General features: G+C 40.7%; 1 protein-coding gene across 1 annotated transcript in view; it reads right to left on the bottom strand.

Moving 5' to 3' along the window:
- LOC112141446 (microtubule cross-linking factor 1) overlaps nt 1-12958 on the bottom strand; it is a gene marked incomplete at its 3' end in the record, with an annotated part of 72414 nt that overhangs the window by 37615 nt on the left and 21841 nt on the right. The window contains 1 exon segment of the mRNA XM_024264581.2: nt 256-315. Within this exon segment, the coding sequence (XP_024120349.1) occupies nt 256-315 (60 nt within the window).

Raw genomic sequence — 12958 nt, 5'->3', positions numbered from 1 at the left:
TCACACCAAAAGTTTTAACTTCCTGGTACGCATCTTTTCATTAATAAACCTTTTTGAAAACAGATCCAGACATCCACAGCATTCTCCTCTTCCTGCAGGTTTTTAAACCTTCCAGAGATGCTTCGAGCAGCGTGGTCAGAGCGACTGAGCGGACGTCTGAGCATGCTCGCTTTGAACAAAAAGAAACGATCAGCAAGTTGAAGTTCTCTTTTAATGTCATGCTGTTTCATGGTGAGGATCAATGAGTTGACTCACTTGGTTTGTAGATTTCTTGTCTTTAAAAGCTTCTCTGCTCCCTCGTCGCCTCAGAGCAGTCTGTAAACAAAAAGAGAAAAAATCCTTTTTAATGTTGCTCTTGCAAGTGTCCTTTTTTCAGTGATGCTGCCTGTGAGAAAGAAAGATTAGAAATAAAAGCATCAAGACAACAAATGAAAGATAAGAGTGCTCAGCAGTGTGAGCACTAATCTTCATCCGGGGTCAAGGCAGACTGTAGGGCATTATTGGACACCATTCTCATTCCTGAATGTACCTTACTGCCAGTACACAAACTTAAGTGATACCACATTTGTAATCCACAGGGATTAATATCATGTTTGTCATCGTTTTGCAGCTACAACACCTCCACCTCTTTCAGGAAGACTTTCCAAAAAGTTCAGGTTTAGGGGAATTTTTTCACCCTGTGTGACACAGCCGTGTCCTGCAGCGACACGCTTCTTATGTCCCTCAGATATGATGACACATGGCGCTTCCCGAACACACATCTGCGCGTCCAGCAGGAGAATCTGCCCTGCAGCAAATATTGCTGCAGCCACGGCACGCAAAGCCTGGATAAAACCAGGCCTTCTGCTCGTCGGCTTAGCCTCGCTGACTAATACAACCTTTCATTTTTATCAGCTGTTTTACATCAGACACAGCTCCAAATGACAGGACAAAAAACAGAAAGGAAGGCGGCAGCAATCCTGCTTACAGCGGTTTAAATGATCAGCACGGCTTCTTTCTAGGAAGCACAACGTGTTTCTAACACGGTCGTTTTCTACTGGAAAACAGCTTCCTTCCATTGCTGGTAATAACCAATTATTTGACCGAGTTAAACATGTCTCCGAATTAAAAAAAAAAGTCTTAGAAACGTTAGAATAATGCTCGTGTCAAAGTCTAGGCCCAGGGGCCGGATCCGGCCCTCCAGATCATTTGATTTTATTATTAATGGTGCGTTGTTGTCTTGAGCTTATTTATAACTTGTATAAATTGGACTAAATATATTTTTATGGAGAGTAAAATATTAAAAGTTATTTAAGGTTTAAATTGATTTATTCTGAAATAATATTCTTGGCTTTTATTATTCATAAATATTTAAATTTACGGTTTTAAAGTTTTAAAAAGTGGAATTCTGCTAGCTTTTTGGACTATATTGGCATTTGCTAAGATTTGTTTAGGCTATCTTGGAGTTCAGCTAATATTTCAGCTACATACTAGCTGTTTTGGCTAATTTAGGCTATTTTCAGTTTTTTTGTTTTTGGTCTATTTTGGGGTTTAGCTGATATTTCAGCCAAATGCTGCTGTTTTGGGTAATTTGTTTTTTTTGTTATTGGTTTTTTAAGCTGTTTGGCTAGCTAATTTTTCAGCCACATGCTAGCTGCTTTGGCTAGTTTAGGCTTTTTTCAGTTTTTTAGACTATTTTGAATTTTAGATATTTTTCAGCTACATGCTAGCTTTTTTTAAAACTTTTTTTAGGCTAATTTGGCATTTAGCTAATATTTTAGCTGGCTATCAGCTTCGGCATTTTCAGCCGTTAGATTCAGTGATTTCAGCAATTAGCTTCAGCGTTTTTAGCTATCAATTTCAGCATCTTAAGCTGACAAATTCAGCTTCAATCTAGCATGATCGCAGGTAATGCTATATATCTAGTTTATAATTATGTTAAACATTTACGGTTTTATAGTTTTAAAAATGTAGTTTTAGAGTGTTCAGTAAGTGTTTATCCTGTTTGTCCCGTGACCTAAGGTGTGTTTTGGGTTTTGGTCCCTGTGTGATTGAGTTTGACACGCCTGGAATAATGGATCCTGAATCATGAAACAGCAACAATGAAACGCACTGTTAGGCTGACTTTCACCACCATATGTTCAGCTAAATATTTAGGGAATTGTGGGTAAATTGTTTTTTTCTGCTTCCAAAAAAAAGCACATGAAAGGATGAATGTAAAGTTTCCTCCACTGCAGACCAACACTGATGAAGACTGCTCGGGTGCTCCCTCACTCTCATTTTCCCGCAGCATGCAGAAAACCCTTCACTGCACACAGTCTGCTGCCCCTAAATAGACCAGTGGGACAGTGTGAATCATTCATGGCCAGACGGATGGAAAGTGTGAGGGGAACCTGCTTCGCCCGGAGCAGGAGAGGGTTCTGAGTCAGTTCCCAGCTCTGCAGCAGGAAACAGCGTGGCGAAGAACGTGGATGTAAACAGGCTTCAGGCGATGAGAGGAAAAACATCACTTTACGAAAAACTTTCATGGTTTGGAGACTTTCTTATTTCAGCCATAAATATCCATCCATTTCTAAACCTGCTCATTCCTGTTCAGGGTCAGAGGGATGCTGGGCGATGGCGAGGTGGACAGCTCGCCAGTCCATCACAGAGACACACAATCACACACAGACATCTGGATATAGATCATTCCCAGAAACGATTTCATTCAATTCACAAGAGCCTTTATCGACTCAATTCCAATTTTTTTCTCCTTCAGAATCTACTGGAATTATTGAGTTAACGGTTGAAAAGTTACAGTATGTTAAAGATCTTGTTCTTAAGTGTCACCGATGCAGGTGTAAAACATATTTTATCCTTTAGATGTCAAAAGTCTAGAAAATAATAGAAAGAAAGGACTGTGTTGAACTTATTTGCTCCATAAACCCTTCAACAGTCCCACCGTGGTTCCTTGGACCTCGGTGAGTCCAGTTTGAGCTTGACGCAGTATCTGCTGCACCAGTTGCGGTTAAACTCCCCGTCGTGTTGACGGAGCTAATCTCTCCGGGGAGACGGCGGATTAGTCTGCATCGTGTGCAAAGCTCCTTAGAATCCCCAACTGCCATAATCTGGGATCCCCTCTCACCGCGCGGACGAGGAACAATTGAGAGATCCCAGAAAACTCTCAGGGAAGTCTCTGCAAAACTCTATTCGACCAGAGTCAGTCTGCTTCATCAGCTGTGAGAGCTTCTGACTGTCTGACTAATGGTTCCTGAACAAGACGGGTTCTGAACTGCAGAACCTGTTCTGAGTTGGCATTTACTTTTTCATTTTTGAGGCAGCTCCTCATCTTTCACAGAAGGTTCTATGCTGCCTTTTCTATAGAATTATAACCAAATACCTGAACTTTTATTGATTCTTTTTATAAATATAAAATAGCTAATAGAAATTTCAAACTCCCCGTCGGATGAAAATCCTGTTGTCTGAGTTTTTAACACGTATGTGTGGCATTTTTCTTATGAAAGAGAACAAATGTAATAAGAAATCATTTTGTTTTTGCATTGCTGGATATTTTTACATAGCAGCAGTGAAGATTTACACTAGCGAGACACAGAGTCATAATCAGACGGGGGGATCAGAGGCGTCAAAAGCCACGCCCCCTCAGAGGAGATTTTGAAAATGGAGGCTTTAGATCAACAAGATAAATGGCTTTTTGAGCCATTTAGGTTGAGAAATTTCGGTTAAAAACTTCATAATCATGATTTAAACACTACTAGGAAAGTTTTTTTTTATTTAAAAACGACTAACCATTTAATTTGATCTAGATCAGCATGAATCTGTCATTAAAGTCTGTTGATCACCATCATTTATGTTTGTTACTTCAGTGACTTTTAGCTGCTCAGTCTCTTTTTATGGACTCATGAAATTAATGAAGTCTAAAAGCAGAAACTGAACCTTTCAAGAAGTCAATAAAAGTTCTTTACTATATATTTACTCCACAGAAAATGAGACACTTGCTTTTGCAGCTCTGCAGGCGTTCTGCTGCACATAAAGTCTGATGAGCAGGAATATCTTTGCTGCATTTTTGTAGATGATGTGCGTTTTCTCTGAATCACACCGTATCAGCAGGTGTGGGAGTTCCCTCCAGGACAGGTGAGGCTGGGTCATCAACTACTGGGTCATCAACAGTAAAGTGAAATTAAAAACTTCGAAAATTACAGGCCGGAAGAAAAGAGTAAAACAAAAAGTCATTAAAAGTTGAGAGAAATCCAGGGAACTTGAGCTCGCTTAGAGAGCAGAGAAAGTCAAGAACTTCTCTTCCGTGTGAGACGGAGCCGGAGTCTTAAACCATCAAAGCGCTTCGATTCCGAGTCCCTGAAGACGATGCCAAAGTTCACAGGCAGAGAGGTTTAAAAACACGGGAACTTGGGAGTTAATTCTTCAATTTCACGGGCAGTTGATGAGGAAGAAAAGACTGAGGACTGTGTGAAAAGGCACCTCGTGATTTAAAATGATTTTTGTGCAGAATCTGTGGTTTTCCTGCTCAGCTGATGGTTCAGTTGTTTAAGCTCAGGTGTTGTTTTCCCTCCTTCTGTTCGGCTGTGAATCAGTCCGGATGGTCGTGGGATTGAAAACATCAGCAGCTTCTCTTGCAGATTTTCACTCCATCTTATTCAGCAGTTGATGTGCTGCATCAATTGTTTTAATAGACAAAAAAAAAACAAGCTAGCTCTTTATTGTTGAGGCCTGCATGCTTCATATGGGAATCAGGTTTGTGTCAAACTGCTGTTCTGTGGAAGACATCAATGATAAATGTCCCCGTGGAGCGTTCAAACTGTTAAATGTAGGCTGAAATGAAGATGTGAAGTGACAGGACTCACTGAAATCATCATCTGACTTCAAAAACCACTTTGACTCCAGCGTGTTTCCATTTGTCTCCCTCAGGTGTTCCCTTTTGATTCCTCTTTTGTTTCATTTAAGGCATCAATATTTTCAGGATTCTTTCCCTCGTTTCTTTGACTCTTCCAGGTGAGAGCGCTCCCAGTAAAGGTGTTTTTTTTGTGCATCAACTGCTCAGTTTTATCAGAGCAAAAGGCATTTTGTTAGTCAGTGCTGAATTTCTATTCAGTCTCGTTTGAAAAAGACAAAAGTGAGGCGTTCAGCAGTCCAGGTCTACGGTAAAACCGTGGCTCAGTCAGGTTACTGAAAGGGTTACGTGATTCAGAAGAGTCTGACCAAAGTCTGAGCTCAGAGTAACAAATGCAAATAACAGTTAGTCGCTTTGTTTTTTCTGATGGAAAATAAAGAAGATCTGTTTGACTCAGGACTCAAATCCACCTTCCTTTAGGCTTCTTTAATGAGTTTACATTTATTCTGCATGTTAACCACGGAACAGGTCCATTCATGTTAAAGTCAACACATGTACATCATAAAGCATACAATGAAAAGGATCCTAATTATTATATAATGTATTTTCTGGAGTATAAGTCACTCTTTTTTTCATAGTTTAGTCAGGGGTGTGACTTATACTCGGGAGCGACTTATTTGTGATTTTTTTTAAAAACATAAATAAGCTCATATATTCTTTATTTTTTCACTAGCAACTGGCTGCCCTTTAGCGATTGTTTCCGCTAACAACCACTAGAGGGCGCTGTATTTTCTTCTGACAATGCCAGAAGAAGAAATGAAATCCAAAACAAACCAGGAGGAGAATCTGATTGTTTTCCTCTTAAACTTTGATATTTTTCTAACTTGCATTCAAGCATTAATAATCTTGTTTTTATTTTTTTATCATAGCAAATATAAAAGTGCGACTTTTACATGATTTTCTTCTTCTTGATTAGACTTTTTTTGCTCATGCAGTTTATACTCCGGTGGGACTTATAATCCAGAAAATACTTTAATAAAAGTATATTTTTGATTATATCTATAATAGTTATCGTGTCTGTGAAAAAGAAGATTCTATTTTTTTAATAGAACCTTTTGCAGCCTCAGGAAGGAGGTGGATAAACGCTGGAGTGATCGTGTAAGTCCCGCCTCCTTCCCATCACAGACATGTTAAACAGCAGGTAATGGGACAACATAAGAAATCGTTGCTTTGATGCCGCGTTTACTCTAATAGGGTTAAGCCAACAAAGGGTGGCTTTTGGAAGCAAGGTCATGGATTAGTCTCTCCAGGTACAGCAGGAACACGATGGTGACGGTGAGTTTATGTTCAGCAAGAGCTTAGAGTTCATTAACTGACTTAACAATGAGCTGCAGAGTCTCGCGGGGCAGCATTGTGGTTTGAAGGTGTGTGTGTGTGTGAAAAGTTTTATCCGGATAGAACTGCAGTCCTGCTGCAAAATCCTGGAAAAACAGCCTCATCCCCAAAGGAAAAGTGGAATCGTGTGAACTCGGACACGCCTGAGTGACGTCACCCTAAAAATCAGGGGGAGGGAGAAAAGTGGGGGTGTTGGATGAGTAAGAGTGTATTTTCAGCAGCATCTGCACTCAACAGCTTGGCCTATTTCTGGTTTTGCTCAGAGAGACGCGGCGGAGAGCATCGGAAAGCAGGGATTTATGAGGAAGAAGGATGTGACCGGAGAAAGTGGGAGGGGTCGACAGGGGAGCGTAAAGCACAAAAGGAGCTGCGGCGGCCGCGGGATGGAGATAAACCCTCTTCTGCAGCCACAGAGGAAGCTTAGACTCCAACAATGAATGAGGCTCGCCCGGCGGGAGGGCTCAGAGAGATAAGTCGCCCTGACATGTTTAGAGGCAGATTATATTAGCAAGATCTGGATGAATAAGAGCTCAATCTGGACCGTTAATCCCCTTTAATAAATTAATTAATACAGCACACACTCTTGACTGAATAGCCCTTCTTTTGTGGTTTGGATTCCTCCAAATGGAGGTCGCACGCCGGCGCAGAGCTTCCTGTCACAGCTCCTGCTTCATCAGGGTGGAAAGCACTTTTATTTTTACCCGTCCGATCAATCTTTGTGCTTGCTGCACCTGCAGTGGTCTAAATATACTGCTCCATCACTCATAAATGCATCATGCAATGCAACAAGACTTAGGACTCCTTCAAAATAAAAGCTCTCCAGCAGCTCTAAATAAATAATCCTATCAAAGCAGTTTGAGCTGCACAGGTGTGCAAATATTCTCCGACTTTGAGTGACCTTTGCTTAAACCTTTGTTTGCATGAGTGATTTGTCAGCTGGTGTATGCATGGATGTGGCAGAGATGAGCCTGGTGCAGCAGTCTGAAAGGACACTTCAATGTCAGGCAGACGGGAGCATCTTCCAAACACTGCTGCCTCGGACACACTTTGCAGATTCACAGACGTCTGAGGAGGATTGTCGTTCTTCTCGTTTACGTCGGTTGTGTATTGCATGGGGAATCGACAGTGTTGCTATTCCCGGCGTCTCCGGTGGACATTTGTGAGTCCTGGAGATCTAAAAGGTCGTAACTCTTCTGTAAATTACCTCTGGATGCTTTGCAGAAACACAGAGGTAGTTCATCATTCTTTAAGCCACAAGTGGACCTAGATATGGGCGTCTGATGGAGGTCATGTGTGAGCAAAGAGTCACTCATCTCCTCCGCACCACATGTGTCAAAGTCCAGATCATTTTATTTATAATATTGTTGTTATCCTGCTAACATGTAGAAGCAACACTACGATCATGGAGGCTGAGAGATCAGTTCTAGTGATCTCTGGCTTTCTTTTTGTAACACAAACCATCTTCCATCACAAGGATGTCATCATCCTCTCATTCGTACTGCAGAAAGAAATAAACATCACCGGGTCAAATAACTAAAGACAAAACTGAGTAAAACAACCAGACAACAAAACACAGAGCAAAGAAAATTTAATAATTTGATTTGATTGTGCTAAAAAGCCCCCCAATTTTTTTTTTTACTAGATTATGTTTATTTTGTCCGGCAGCATGTTCATGTTTGGATTATTTTAACAGGATATATTTTATAGAGATTAAAATCTTTAGGTTATCTGTAAGTGTAATTTTTCATTTAAAATGTAGGGCTTTGAAAGTTGACACGTTAACGCGCCCGATTAATACAACATAATGGATTTGTTAATATGTATTAATGACCTCAGGCGTCCTGTCGTGCAGCTGTGAGATCAGCGTAATAAAACTCTGTCTAAAATGAACAAACTTTTTTTTACATTCTGTGATTGAGATTTTATTAAATTAAATAGAGAACGTAAAATGTATTAGTAGTTTTTGGACAAAAGCGATCTTTCATTTTAATAAATAAGGTGGAGAACGAACGTCAATCTAACGGCTGTAATGCAGCAGCGCACCCGCTATGAGGGGCGGAGCTAAACGAGGCTGTCTGCTATTAGAAATCCAACAACGAGGAAACAGACCATTATTCTATTTTGGGATGGGGGCCGACATAAATTTCCCACAATAACGAGCATCAGCGTTGTCTAAAAATTGAGGAAATTGCAGATCTAAGTGAAAGTCCCGCTCACTGACGTCGCGGGAAGTGAGCAGTTCAGAGTGGACAGACACGCCCCCACCAGCTGAGCTGACCTGAAATCCAGCTGGATCAAACTTTTTTTTTTTTTCAGAAACATAATAAAGAAAATGTACAAGAAAAACTGAAAAAGTTGAAGAAAAAAATAGAATTTCAGTAAAAAAGTCAAATAAACAGCAGTGAGAAATGTTTATTTTTTTGGCTGCCTGGTGTGACTAGACTAAACATGGTTTATGCGTGAAATGAGTGGTTTGTTGGTGCTCCTCCAGCAGATGGCACCCTAGGCGGCCGCCTAGTTTGCCTATGCCCTGGGCCGGCCCTGCTGAGAACCATCACGCATTGCAGCTACCACTTAGCATTTTCAGAAAACGCCTCAATAAGATGCCATAAAACTGCAGCACTGACAAAAGCAATATGGTAAAACAGAAACTTTGATTTTCAGGGGACACAGCAGCTTCAAGATGTAATGAAATCACCAAAAAAAATTACACAAGGTCTGTCAGAGTGAATCCCCACAGCTGAATCATACACAGGAAAGAAGCTCCAGCAGGTCACATCAAAAATGCAAGCATGCATGTGCTTCTTTGACATGCACGACACGTCAGGCTTACAGTCAGGAAGCTCTTAACGCAGCGCTGAATCTGCAAGGAGGAAACGAGCAGCAAGGAGGAGGCTCTCTACTCCAACGACATCAGCCGTCCTCAGGGTCCATCACCACTCACACACATGCATGCAGGATCACAGGCTTCTGTTCAACATGAACTCATCTAAAGAACCTCAGAGTCAAGAAGTTTAAACCTATTGGATCCAGATAACAACCTTCTTAAATCGGAGAATAAAGGAAAATTGTGGTTTTATTGGACAGAACTTATAAATGTCTCTACAAGTGTCAAAAAGATTAATCTGAATAGCCAAACTATTTCTGAAGTCAAGAATACTCAAATTTAAAGATTTGTGTTCGTTGCAGACACTGCTGATCATGTTTAAGGCCAAACATGTTGCCATGAGGTTTACAAATCTATTTGTTATAAAAGAAGGAAATAGTAGAAGAAATGATGCCTTTAAAGTACCTAAACTAAAATCACACTTAAACAAATGACTATTTCCCTTGCAGCATGATGTAAATATAGTGTTCCAGATTGTATTATTGTTAATATTATGGATTTTCATTTTGTGTTTGTTTTGATTATATTCACATATAAATATATATGTAAAAATATAAATAGTAATTTATTTGTATCATATGAAATAAGAATGAGGTAAAGATTTATAAGACTTGATCTTCATCCTACTCCTGTTCTTTGAGTAGATTGTATGGATTTCTAAATCAAAATCTATATCTAAATCTAGATCTAGATCAAAATCAAAATCAAAATCAAAATCAAATTCAGAATCAGAATCTGAATCTGAATCTGAATCTGAATCAAAATCAGATCTGTACTTGTTTCACATTTAAATGAGAGCAAAGATCACGTCTGACTGAACTGATTTTTCGTTTATGGGATTCCCATAATTCCCGGCTCCTGTTGGCTGCCGTCGGACGCCGTGATGCTCGGTTACCCTGTAAGCTGCAGCAGAAGCAGAAAACCTTCCCACAGTAATTAATGAGCCATCGCCTCGCCAGGCCGTCCATCACCGGTTGCCAGGGTAACCAAATGTTTAAGACCATCCAATCAAACACTCTGACCTGGAAATAAAGAGCTGAGGGATGTAAACATGTGAACTGGGAGCTGCTGATCTCTCCTCTCAGAAACGTAGGAATGTTTGTGCCTTTTTTTAAACACCTTTAGTGCCTTTTCAGTCACTTAAACAATGATTCTGCTTGCGGCCCACACAGTCCTGCTTCCTGCTGTGTACACACAACATGCTTTCTTCTAAATGTCTAAGATCTAGACGGCTGGAGTTCTGAAAAACTGAGCAGCTCCAGCACCTGGAGAGCAGGCTGACAGACAGAATGGAGCCGTCGTCTGCTGGGGGGCCGGATTTAGCCCCTCGCTGATGCAGACGCTGGATGAGAGCGGAGCTGGCAGCCTCCTCCTGAGTGTGGAAGCGGGCGGCGGAGTCCAGCAGGGACACCGGACCCCCCGACCGCTGGAGGCCAGACGAGGGAACGAGGAGCTGAAGCATCGCCGATGAAAGGAGCACAAAGAGAGGCGAGCAGAGCGGGACATCATCAGCCACGGAGCTGTTTGATGTTATCTCAGGACAAAAGTGGCTGATAAGAATCAAGAATCAAGAATCTTTATTGTCATTTATGCAGAGCAAAATGAAATTTCTGCCAGCAGCTCTTTGCTAAAATTTTAGAAAGAATAAGATAAGATAAGAAAAGAAAACTCTGATGATGAGAAAACTCTGATGACCCAGCATTCTAGCTGCATTTAAATGCATCACTCACGGACAAATCTGAGACGTGAAAAGAGCAACCCAGTCTCCTGCTAAAATGTGCAGTACCTACGTTTGTCCAGAAAACAGTCACATCAGATTTGTGCGTAAATGTAGTTTTTGTGCACGTAGAAGTGATTCGTGTGTCATTTTGTTTTTATTAGTGCGTGTAATTAGTTTCAAGCTGTTGTAATTTCAATTTGTGCATGGGGAAATCTATTTGTATTTTTGGGAATTCCATCATTTTTGTACTTTATGCACAAAATATATTTCATGAGTTACAGATAAAGAATTATTAACACACAATTCCAAAATTACAAACACGTCAAGACTTACACGTGCGCAAATCAAGATTTACACATGCACAAATCCAAAGTTAGGCTTAAAACGAAATTTACGCACAAATCAAGAATTACACAAAACTCAAGAACTACACAAAAATCGAGAACTACACACACACACAAACTTAGAATTACACACACAAATCAAGAACTACACACACACAGTTTAAGAATTACACACACACAAATTTAAAATTGCACACACACGAATCCAAAGTAACACACAGATGAGGGTGAGTCTATGTTCTCTCCACAGCATAGACTCTGCAAAAACTAGAAAACTCCACAGATTTGTTGTTTTCGCTAAAAACAGCTTAATCATCATGAAACGAGCTCTAGGAAGACTTTGACAATAGATCAGAAGATGATCAGAGTCAGGATTAAATCTCAGCCAACTCATCTTTAAAAAAAAAAAAAGCAGGTAAGAAAATGTCAAATCTGGAAGTGCCCCCCTGCTTTTTCCTGAAAGTCTCCTCCAGCTCTAATGAACCCCCACTAAGGAGTTGACCCCCCAGACTGAGGGGAGCTTGAAGGAAGTCCATGTGTCAAATGAGTCCACTAACAGCTATAAATGACACGGAGCCTCAGACAGCACAGGGGGAGGGAAGGCTGCCCTGTCATCTGCTGAGAGCTCCTCGGAGTATTCTGGGATGGAGCTCTGGCAGCCATCCAGCAGTGAACGGTGTGTGAGGCAGCAGGAGTGAGACCAGAGGTTTCATCAGAGCTAGACTGAGACCAGGTTTAGATCAACAGCAGCTTCTGAAACTCTCCCCACGCGACACAAATCAGAGATAAATTCAACTTTTTCCTGTCACAAAACTTTTTGGTGTCAAAGTCCAACAGCTACTGTTTAAACCTCGATTGGTCCAAGTTCTACCTGCCTGACATGTGCCAAGATGTTAATTTAGTCAGTAATTAATGTTTTGGTCAACCGAGTGTTAGCATTAGCGTCCTTTATGAAATTACATTAAACGTTAGCATCAAGGTAGCAGATTTTAGCTTCAATCGCTGAATCGATTTGAACTTTTATGAATCGATTATTGATCTGTTAAGCTTAAATTGATTCATCGATTTTATTAACCCAGCTGTAGTTTAAACAACTATAATCAAAATTAATCAGTGAGATACAAAAACAGAAAAAAGAAAAGATGCAACAAGTGACAGTTTAATCCATTCAAATCCCAGTAATTTTGCAGCTAATTTGGGGCAGAAAAGAGCGCAGAAACTGTCTTTTTTCCTTCAGTGTAATGCAGCAGTGGGAATAGATGTGAGGAATAATGATTGGAAAAAATACAGGAGAGGCCTGCTCTTTCTGGGAGGATTCAGGAGTGCAGGGAAGACCAGGAAAAGCTTCATTGATGAGGAAATCCCAGCCAGATCAGAGGCAGAAATTATTATAAAACCAGGCTTTTGATCATGATATCTCTGAAATAAGTCTGTGTGTTTTTGTGAAATTTTTGTAATTTTTCTGAAAAATTTGTAAATGCTTTAATTGATAGCGTTGTCAGCGTAATTCCAGTAGATTGTGAAGGAGAAAAGCGGCGTGAGCCGCTTTTCTCCTCCTAAGATTTTGTGTTAAAGGGTTAACAGCCATCGCCAAAAGCCTTCTGGAGATGAGTGTACAGCGTACCCCTCAGATGATCAGATGACCCCCCCTGAAACAAGTGTGTTTGTGGTGGAAGACAGACAGATAAAGCTTCAATATGCGTCACGCGGCTCATTAGCACCAGACAAGAGTGCATTATTCATGACTGGAGCATTTTGGTGGGAGGCATTTTGGAAGAGGGGGGCTG

This window comes from Oryzias melastigma, unplaced genomic scaffold (genome assembly GCF_002922805.2).
Source record: "Oryzias melastigma strain HK-1 unplaced genomic scaffold, ASM292280v2 sc00311, whole genome shotgun sequence".
In the NCBI taxonomy this organism is placed as follows: domain Eukaryota; kingdom Metazoa; phylum Chordata; class Actinopteri; order Beloniformes; family Adrianichthyidae; genus Oryzias; species Oryzias melastigma.
Note: the sequence above shows the minus strand (reverse complement) of the source record. Positions and strands in the feature narration are given on the sequence as shown.